Source organism: Onychomys torridus, chromosome 1 (genome assembly GCF_903995425.1).
Source record: "Onychomys torridus chromosome 1, mOncTor1.1, whole genome shotgun sequence".
In the NCBI taxonomy this organism is placed as follows: domain Eukaryota; kingdom Metazoa; phylum Chordata; class Mammalia; order Rodentia; family Cricetidae; genus Onychomys; species Onychomys torridus.
In genome coordinates this window covers 162,119,421-162,129,514 of record NC_050443.1, presented here as the reverse complement: position 1 = coordinate 162,129,514, position 10,094 = coordinate 162,119,421, and the positions used below count along the sequence as shown (strand labels likewise).

General features: G+C 54.9%; 1 protein-coding gene across 1 annotated transcript; it reads right to left on the bottom strand.

Annotated features, from left to right (window-relative positions):
• Nucleotides 1–5,498: 5,498 nt before the first annotated feature.
• Nucleotides 5,499–9,082, bottom strand: Nkx2-3 (NK2 homeobox 3). The gene is made up of 2 exons (XM_036180725.1): nucleotides 8,552–9,082; nucleotides 5,499–7,044 (listed from the first exon to the last, which is right to left on the bottom strand). Exons 1-2 carry the CDS (start codon nucleotides 8,898–8,900, stop codon nucleotides 6,308–6,310), a joined length of 1,086 nt encoding a protein of 361 aa, XP_036036618.1. The 5' UTR covers nucleotides 8,901–9,082; the 3' UTR covers nucleotides 5,499–6,307.
• Nucleotides 9,083–10,094: the final 1,012 nt, after the last annotated feature.

The window sequence follows — 10,094 nt, the reverse complement described above, 5'->3', positions numbered from 1 at the left end:
CAGGTGGATCTCTGTGAGTTCAAGGCCAGCCTGGTTTACACAAAGAATTCCAGCGCAGCTAGAGCTATACAGTGAGTCTCTATCTATCTATCTATCTATCTATCTATCTATCTATCTATCTATCTATCTATCTATCCATCCATCCATCCATCCATCCATCCATCTATCTATCTATCTATCTAGAACACCACAGAGTGTTCTGTTGGACATTATTTTCTTCAGCAGCCTTTTTTTTTTTTTGGCTTTTTGTTTGTTTGTTGTTTTTTTGAGACAGGGTCTCTCCGTGTAACAGCTCTGACTGTCCTGCAACTCACTTTGTAGACCAGGGTGGCTTCGAACTCACAGAGATTTGCCTGCCTCTACCTCCCGAGTGCTGGGATTAAAAGCGTGCACCATCGCCGCCGCCGGCTTTCAGCAGCACTCTTTACAACAGCCCAATACTATAAACTCACCTACTTGCCTATCAATAGAAGAATGGTAAATTGTGGTATATCAAACACTCTAAAAGAGTTTGAATGAACTGCCTGTCAACATGCAGCAATATGGATAAACCTTGCAAACAAAAGCCAGGCACGTAAGAATGCATACAAGCAATCCTATCTAGGCCATATTCTTCAAACTACCCTACAGCGCAGCCCAGCCCGAGCTCTGGAAAGCTGTAGTCGCCGTGGTCGGGATTCGAAGTTAATTCTCCGTCTGGATGTTGGCAGTTTACTGTATCTTTTTCTTTATAGCCCCCTTTCTCCTGTATGCGTCTTCCTATTTTCAAAATGCCCCTTCAGAAAACACCCCTGCTGTTTACCTGGTACCTACAGCCCGCGAGTAGGGGAAAGTGTTCCTTCAACACAGCTAATGCACTTCCAAGATCACTGCCCACACAGGGAAGCCTCCACAGCGCAGCCTGCCCGCCCAATGGACACGTGGCACCGCACCCCGGATTCCTACCTCTGCACTGTGCTGGCCTGGCTCCTGGCCCAGGTGGTGACAGGCAGAATGGCTGGCCCTCCCAGTCTTGGCGCTGCCTTGGTCAGGCGCTCGGGGCTCGCTGATGCACTCCCGGCTCAGCGGGCTTTGGCAGCCAGTGACCGTCGGGGCAACTGCGGCTGGAGGACCGACGATCCGGCCTCTCCCGAACAGAGCCCGGCAGAGGCAGTGCGGTGTCCACTCACCCTACATCCTTCCAGGGCTCTAGAGTTAGGAGTGGGCGGCCGGGAAGTCCTCTCTGGGACTCTCAACTCTGAAGCCAAGGAAAAGTGGGCAGACTCCGGTCTTGAACCTTCCCGCCTCTGCAGGCGGTTCTCCACCGAAGCGCCCGCCCCCAGCCCCACCCTACAGAGATGCTCATGGACACAGGCAAGTCTGCCTTTTGGTACCCGCTGATCCTTAAGCAGCCAACAGCGGGCCTGGGGTTCTCTACAGGACCCTGTTCTCCTGCAGAGATGGGCTCAGGATACCTTTCGATTAGGTCTTTCCCCGCCAGGGCGAGGCCAGATTCTTTGCTAAGTGTTAGGGACAGCTCTGTCCTCAAAGAGCTTACCTGCAGTGGCACAGCTAGGGGTAAGAGCCTGCTGGGTGGAATCCGGAACCCTGGAAGCGTGATTCTCAGCCGGCCCAGCAGCAAGCACACGCATAGTTACAAGTTTGAACTAAGCCGCCTTTTTTTCTGGGCCATTTAATTTTTCAAAGGCAAGGTGATCTGTACGTGAGTGTTTATGGCCCTTCGCTGATTTGTGCATTTCCTAATTGTATGCTTTATTGTAGATTCTAAAAAAGAAACTTGCAATTGGAGAGATGGCTTAGAGGTTAAGAGCACCGACTGCTCTTCCAGAGGTCCTGAATTCAATTCCCAGCAACCACATGGCTCACAGCCATCTATAATGAGATCTGGTGCCCTCTTCTAACTAACATGCAGGTGGAAAAACGCTGTACAAATAATAATAAATAAATCTGTTTTGAAAAGAAAAATGAAACTGAGCGGTCCATTCAAGGAGGAAGCTGGGGTTCAGAGACAACCTACTTCTGATCCCTAAGCTCAGGCTCTGCAGGAACCTTACCTGACCAGCCAGTAAGAACCAATTCCTGCTCCCACTGCCTACTCACCTCCTAAGCCTGGTACGGTGTAAGTCACCGTGCAGAGTGTTTATACACAGATTTAGGGATTCAAGGAGGGTTGCAGCCAGAAGCCAGCAGGAAATGGCATTTATCCTCCTCTCTAACTAGAGACAGAGAGAGCAGAACCCAGAGACAACTTACAAGACCTAAAGGCTCTTGGGTGGTAAGAAGGCGCGCAAGCGTGCGCGTGCGCGTGCGTGTGTGTGTGTGTGTGTGTGTGTGTGTGTGTGCGTGCGTGTGTGCGTGTGTGTGTGTGTGTGTGTGTGTGTGTGTGTGTGATTCCTCTAGGCTTGTAGAACAGTCTTGTGGAGCAGCAGGTTTAGAAGCTCTTCCACCCCCACCCTGTGCTGTCTGTCCTCCATCCTCCCAGAGAGGGAGTTGAACATGCTGCATTGGTCAAAAGTTTTCCCTCTCTGATGTCCCCGGCTCTGGAACCCCAGTAATGACGGAAATCCTTTAACAAAGTAGTGGGAGCTATTTATGTTTGGAGTATACAGGGTCCCAGAGTAGGGCAGGGGGGCTGGTCCAGTCTAGTGTTAATGATCTTAAGACACTCGAAGTAAACCACAAGGAAGTGAGAACACAGGCACAGCTGTGCTTCCTCTTTGAGAACCTTCCTCTAGATCCGAAGAGGATGCAGATTCAAGGACCACCGACTGGACAGGAGGAAGCGGCCGGGAAGGTGAGGGTCTGGTGCTAGGAACATTGGGAACCCACAGCCCAGCAGGATGCTGGAGTGTGTGTGTGTGTGTGTGTGTGTGTGTGTGTGTGTGTGTGTCTACCTAGGCAACTCGAGTGGATCGAGGGTTGCTCCCCCAGCACAGGCTCCATCCTGGGAGTGAGCAGGCTGAGCCCGGATCATCTCTATCATCACCTAGGGACTGCAGGGGAATCCCATTACTTCCCAGACCCCAGGCTTCCATATTTCCAAGGCCTGCCCTAACTTCAGATTGTGCGGTGTCAAGGTCATCACCTCCTTGCCTACATCTTGAGCTGCATCCAGAACTGTGATAGCTGAGGAGAGAGGGCTCCTATTGCAGCACAGTGCCTAAGAGTACAGAAAGCAGAACGCGGTATTTCAGGATGAGCTGCCGGGTACCTTGCCTAAACACAGGTAAGCCAAGAGCGGACCCCCCCCCCCCCCCCGACAAAACCAGGGTCACAGCTTGACTCCACCAGGGCTACCTGCACGGCTGTGGAGCACCAAAGGAGTGGATGAAGGAGCCTATCTACAGACCTCTCATAGCCCACGAATGCCTTCCTTAATATCTGCCTCAGAGATCCACCAGCTTGACCCTCCATGACCTTACATGGAAAGAGAGAGAACAACGTCTTCACACCGCATAACCTTACGATACTGGAAAGTACCTAAGTCTCTGGCGGCACAGATGGGGGTGTGATCACCTCCGTTTGAGGGGTGCAGGAAAAAGTTTGGTCTTGAAGCGGGAATTTACCAGAAAGATGAGGATTGATGTCCCAGAGAAGGGGATGCCATTGCTATGCAGGGGCTTTGTGGGTGAGAGGTCACCACTGCTGGGGTGGTTTCTTTTTAAATTTTCCTAGTCAGGCATCAACTGAAATGTGTCTTTCTGATTCTTAAGGGACTTCAATTCTTAGTATTTTGTCCTATTTACACTTTAAATTCTACCCACTCTTAAAGGAAAACCAAAGAAACCACTTTTGTTCGGTTGTCACGCCCCACCATCTCACTCAACATACTCGGAAATGAATTCAGGAATCTGTGGACGGTAGTTTCCTACTATCTCCCTTCCCAGCATCTAGAATAGTGAGAATAAATAGGTTCTAGGTGTATATAGTCGAATGGATGAGTGAGTGAGTGAGTGAGTGAGTGAGTGAGTGAGTGAGTGAGTGAGTGAATGAATGAATGAATGAACGAATGAATCTTTTCCAGCTGGTGAGAAAATGAGACTTCCTCCTCCAGCCTTCAGCTTAAGAAACTCAGGCTAAATAAGCCCAGGACAAGGAGCTTGGTGAGAAGGTGGAGGCTTGTGGGGTGGCGGGAGGAGGGGTTCCAGCTCACTGCAATTTAATATTAAATGAGTTGGAGGTCCAGGAGTCCCTGCACTGACTCAGTTCCAGCTCAGGGATCGCTCAGCTTCCAGAGAGCAAAGAGGAGCAGGGTCTCCCGCCTCCCTCCAACCCCTTCTAGAGGGCCAGGCCCTTTGAGGATGGGTCCGAGTGCGTCCTGGGCGATCAGAGGGTTTGGGGGGCGTTATCTTGCTCGCCTCCCAGCCTTCCTTCCTCCCTTTTCCTCCTCTATTTTTCCCCTCCTGCCCTTCGGGTCTCTCTAGCTCCCCAGACTAGCGGCCTCGCAGCAACCTAGCAGCCCCCACCCCCTCCAGCAAGGGCGAAATTGCTAAACTTGTAGCAATAATGACCCTGCATTCAGGCGTCCGACTCCCGCTGAACCTCTCCGCGCCCGGGCCCGCCCGGCCTAATCAGAGCGCCCCTCCCTGCTGCCCGCCCAGCCCCCGGCCCCCCGGCCGCCCCTTCCCCCCACACACAAAAAAACGGGGAACAAAACCCCCCGCGCATTTCTCCATCCCTCTGTTGAGCAGACTGCTGCACAAAGCCCCCGCTCTGAGAAGCAATGGGGAGCTCGGGGGGGACGTCAATCCGACGCGCTGGGGTTTTTGTTCGCACAGGGGACCTCGCCTTCCTACCACACCTTTTGTTCGGGACTCCAATAAAAAGCCATTCTTTCCGCACCTTCCCGGCCCGGAGCCGCCTTTCAGCCAGGCCCGGCCCCACAATGGCGCGGCGCTCAGAGGCCTCCCCATTCACCCGCCTTGGCACGCTCACAATCGGCCGTGTGGCAGCACAGGCCTCGCACAGGCATTCTCCGCGAGTGACAAGGAGCCGCATAAAGCCGCGGCCGCCGGGGGAGAAGGGAGGGCGGCCGAGGGGGAGAGCTCGGCCGCGGCGGGGCGCAACGCAGCGCCCCCGGGCGCGCTGGAAGGCCCGGTGGTGGCCGAGGAAGGAGCCGCCCAAGGCTGAGCCTGGAGGCGAGCTTTTCGTCCTCCTCGGAGACCCTCGAGGTGGGGCAGAGTCTCAGCTTGCCCGAAGCAGGTCCCCGCAGCAAGTCAGTGCATCTGGGTAAAATGTAGCGGTGGGTGGGGTAGGGGGTGGGGATTACAAAGTCCTGGACCTCCGAAGACCCAGAGCCTCCCTCCAGCCTGTTCGGCCCACAACACTAAAGAGAAATTAATGAACAAAGCGGCGAAGAGACCAAACTTGCAGCCTGGGGCCTGGCTCTGGGGCACCAGGCCGAAATGCCCAGGGTGCTCTTCCTCTCTTTCCGCCCTGTTTAAGGGAGTTCCCTCCCCAGTTTTGGGGGCTACACCAGTCTGCAGCAAGCCAAACAGTTCAGAAATATTGCACCTTCTTTATTGACTCCTGTAGTGTATGACAGCGGTGTGTACACGGCGTGTGGATATAGTTATATAGAGAGATAATGTGCTGAATACAGAATAGAAAACAGAAAGGAAACCAACCTGGGACACCTAAGCTGGGCCGCCAGGTCTTGGATTTGCTCAGCGGCCTCCCTTCCCCCAACTTTCGATCTCACTGGGATGGTGTGTCCAAGAAGAGTCCCCTGACGATCCACATCTCCTGGCGGAGTCTGTCTCTGAAGAGAGGCAGTTGGTAAACGAAAACCCACTGTGTTGTGGCGCTCCAGGCTAGAAAACGGGGCTGCTGCAGATCGGTGGAATTTCTCAAACCTATTTTTCTCTCCTTCACACTCTCTCCCCACCGATTTTTCTTTTCTTCTGTTTTTCTTCTCTTTTTTTCCCCCCCTGTTTGGTCCGGTTCCCCGACCATACGACTCGAAGGCCAAGGGAAGGCCGAAGGAGAAAAGCCCTCCTCCAGAGAGCAAGCGACAGCCGGAGTCCCAGCCTCCCGCACTCCCCGCAGAGCCAGGGTGGGGGCCAACCTCTTCCCTGGCACCTGGCCCGTGTTTCTGTCTCAGACAGTCTTGACGACTGCACCAGGGCATCCGTTTCTCCGCTGAGCCCCAGGCCTAGAGTGTGCTGCGACCCTGGCCCCTTGGGGAGCGATACGTCTGAATTTTATTTTAACGAGGGGACCTGGCCCTTGGGTCTGGCCTGTCTCGTGTCTCATTCCCGCGGCGCCAACCTGCGGTAGGACGCCCGCCGCGTGTCCTGCTCTGTCCTTACCAAGCCCTGATGCCCTGCAAGGTCCCCTGTGCACACGCGGCCCCGGCTGCGGCACCCTGGTGCAAGGCTTGAGCGCCGCCGCCGCCGCTGCCAAAGCCTCCCAGGTTGCTCACGTTCACAAAGGATCCGCCGCCGGTGGCGCTGCAGGCGGGTTGCATGGCGGTGGTCGCTGCGGAGGCCCCGCCGCCGCCGCCGCCGCCTGTCGGGTAGGCGCAGCCGTAGCTGCCGCTGTAGGCCGCGGCTGCGGCTGCTGCTGCAGCCGCGGCGGCGGCGGCGGCGGCCGAGTTCCCGTAGCCGTAGGCGGGGAAGCTGTTGTAGGAATAGGCGCCGGCGCCCACGCTGTAGGGCGAGCCGTAGGCCTGCGCGCTGGGCGTGACGCACGGCTTGCCGTCCCGCACCAGCACCGGCACTGCCACGCGGCGAGGTGGCGGCGGCGGCGCGTGCGTCCCCAGCTCCAGGGACTTGTCCTGCCGCTGTCTCTTGCACTTGTACCTGCGATTCTGGAACCAGATTTTCACCTGCGTGGACGTGAGCTTCAGGCTGCTGGCGAGGTGCTCGCGCTCGGGCGCCGACAGGTACCGCTGCTGCTTGAACCTGCGCTCCAGCTCGAAGACCTGAGCTTGCGAGAAGAGCACCCGCGGCTTCCGGCGGCTGCGCGGCTTCGGCCTCTCGCCGTCCTCGCTCGCCTTACAGTCGCCCGTCGCTTCTAGAGACTTCTTCAGCTGGCAGCTTTCTGCGGGGGAAGCAAGACGTCAGCGGGGTTCTGGCTCCCTGTATAGCGGCCCAACGCCCGGAAGCACAGAGCGCCCCGTAAAAAAATGCTTAGACTTGGGGAAAGTTCATGATTCCTGGTGCTCAAGGGCCGAGCTCCTCTCCCGGAGGAGGCATGTTCGGTGGGGAGTAGTTAGCTTGCATTTATTAAAACTTGAGTGTCCGCGAGAAGAGAGAGTAAGTGTGCGGCTCGACGCCCTAATGACTATTTTCAAGATGAAAGCTTGCGTCTGCGGTAGCAACGACAGTATTTGCAAACTCGTTTGCCTACCACTCACCACGGATATCTGAAGGTGTGAAACGTGTTGGGATTGGGGACCCGCAGCAAGGGATGCATGGGTTGATGGCAAAGTTTTTTTTCTGTTCGGAAATAACTAAGTGTAAGGCGTATGAGCAACTCAAGAATTGATTTTTTTCTTATCAAAACTACTGAGAATGTGTGTGTAACAATATTTGTACATTACCCCACAGAGGAAAAAAGTTGGATGGACCTATTTAGACAGTCTTGTGTCAGTTTTAGGCCTGGCAAACTGTCTGAGAAAAGGCTTGGTTTCAGCCACATTAAACCTCCACTTGGAGAAGAGATTCTTTGATTCGGTCTTCCTTTCAGACATTTCCTGGGGGCTTATTCAATTATCAGACTTTCCTACCACCTCAGGTCTGCTGAGCGTCCAGAATCCCCGGCTAAATTCTGCGCTTTACCTACTCTATTTGACTTGCAGCCTGACACACAAAGCGAACACTAGGATTCTTTTATTATTATTATTATTATTATTATTATTATTATTATTATTATTATTTCAAGGCCTTCACCTTAAGGGCATGAGTGGTGAGGGTCACCTGGGCTGGATCGTGCGCCTACACACAAACCATCCCCTCTCCTTCGCGGAGTGCTGTGGGTGTGAGAACGCTGAGCTCCAAGCTCACAAGTAAGGTGATGCCTATCAAGGTTCCTTGTCTTCAAGGACTCTAAAAACACGACCTGCTTGAACTGCCTTTCTGGGAAGCCGGGGTGACTGCCCTGGCCTCACCCTGAACTCAACTCACGTTAGAAGAAAGGCAGAAAAATGGTCAGACTACTGACTCCTTTTTCGAGATCACACACACACACACACACACACACACACACACACACACACACACACACACACACGAGGATGTTAGGACCTAACCGCTGGGCCCATCGCTTATCCGAACCGGGGCTGCAATAATCACTTTCTCTTCCCTCAGGGGCTGCTCCCGCTCCCTCTCTGGGGAAGAGCGGCTGTCACCCACACCTCCTTTCCCCCTTTCCCCTAGCTGCAGCTCAGGTGCTTGTGCTTTGCAGAGCTGTCCTTGAACCTGGAATAGGCATGACCCTAGCCAAATGCGAAAGGGGCGGGTGGCCATGCTGGCACCGTTTGCAGGTTGTCTGTGGGCGCTGAGCCATTGCCCCAGGTGTAGGGACGCGCTGCCTTCCCCCTACTCACTTTGACTCCGTTCTCTCACAACCTCCTCTTCTTGTTCCTTGGGCCTGCTGCAGGAGTCTCGAAGGACTGTGTGGACATAGCTCTGCGGACAGAGACCTGAATCTCCGTGGCCCTCGGCAGCAGCTAGTGAGTTCAAATAGGACAGTTTCTCTCCCTCTTCTTCCTCGTCCTCCTCCCCCGCGTCGGAAAATTGTGTCCCTTCGGCCGAGGCCAGCATGCAGGGAGCCGAGTGGAAGTGTTGCTCCAGCCCCGCCTGCAAATGAGCTCCGTGGAAGTGCTGCTGCTGCTCCAGATTCAAAATGTCTTTGACTGAGAAAGGGGTGGAGGTGACCGGGCTTGGTAACATCATCAGGGCCACTTAATTGTCCAGTCCAAATACTCAATAAATCCCGGCGGGGGCGGGGAGGCAGTGCGGCGGCTCCAGCTCTTCCTCTGGTCTCCGCGGTGCTGCGGACTCGAGCTTTTGACAGACGCGGTCCTTCTCCAGTCTAAATCGCCTCCATTGGCCGGGACCTGGGGGTCTGGGTTTTGTTACAGCCACTGCAAGGACTGGGGCCGGGGCTGTGAAGCCTCTGTCCCGGGGCTTTGCGTCACGTCGAGGGGCGGGGTCGGCATCCTGGCCTCCTTCCTAATTGGCTCTGGCGCATGTGGACCACGCCCTCCGCGTCCACCCCAGTGGGATGTTGCTGCGCTACCAGAAATAGACAGGGACTAGAATGGGTCTCGAGGTCCAAGTCGCTGTGGGAGAGGCTGCATCGAACCGGGTGTCCGAATCACCGATTCCCGTTCCACCTAGCCGCACCCGCCCGGCCAGGGCCAGTTCTGAGAGGCTCACTGTCCACGAACCAACAAGGTCCTAGAAGGACGACACAGATCCCAGCTGCTTCGGGGCAGGAAAACTTCCTAGCCAGTAAATACCGGACGATGGATTCCGCAGGAGACGAAGGCTGTATCTGTGGAAATATGAGCGACGTGTCGTCAAATTCCACCTTGCCTTTGCTCTAGCTGTTCTCACCACGTGGAGTGCCTTTTTCCGTCCTCATTTCCACGAATGCAAGGCTGTTCTCCGAGGCTCGGCTCAAATACCACGTCCTCCAAGGAAGCGCTGCCAGGTCGCCTAGCCCGGAAGTCCTCTTCCTCAGAACTTGCTCGTTAGTTATGACACTTGTCACTGTCCCCACCTAGTGCCATGGCTGTATGTGTCCTCCTGATTGTCAAGTTAGATTGTGAGTCCCTGAGGGCAGGGTCCAGGTTGTGTTTGCCCTTGCGGCCCTTGCAGACAAGATGATGGAGTTCTCCCTTGGGTCCAGCGGCTCTTGCTTCGAATCTTGGCCTGAGTCAATATTTGGTCTCCGACGTTCTCAGTGTCCTCGTCCACATGAAGGCATCGGTTCCCCTCTTCTAGGGTAATTGCTCTAGTTCAATAAGGCTAACCAGGCCGGAAGCATAGTGCAGGTCTGGGAGAGCTAAGGGCTCAAAACGTGTAACTATCGTTTTTCCGCGTCGGAGTTCAGGACAGTGCTTGCGGACTGCACTGATTCTG

Coding starts and splice junctions, on each gene's coding strand:
- Nkx2-3 (XM_036180725.1), bottom strand. CDS start 8,900: ATGATGTTACCAAGCCCGGTCACCTCCACCCCTTTCTCAGTCAAAGAC. Junction 7,045..8,551: donor TGTGAGAGAACGGAGTCAAA/GTGAGTAGGGGG, acceptor CTTCCCCCGCAG/AAAGCTGCCAGCTGAAGAAG.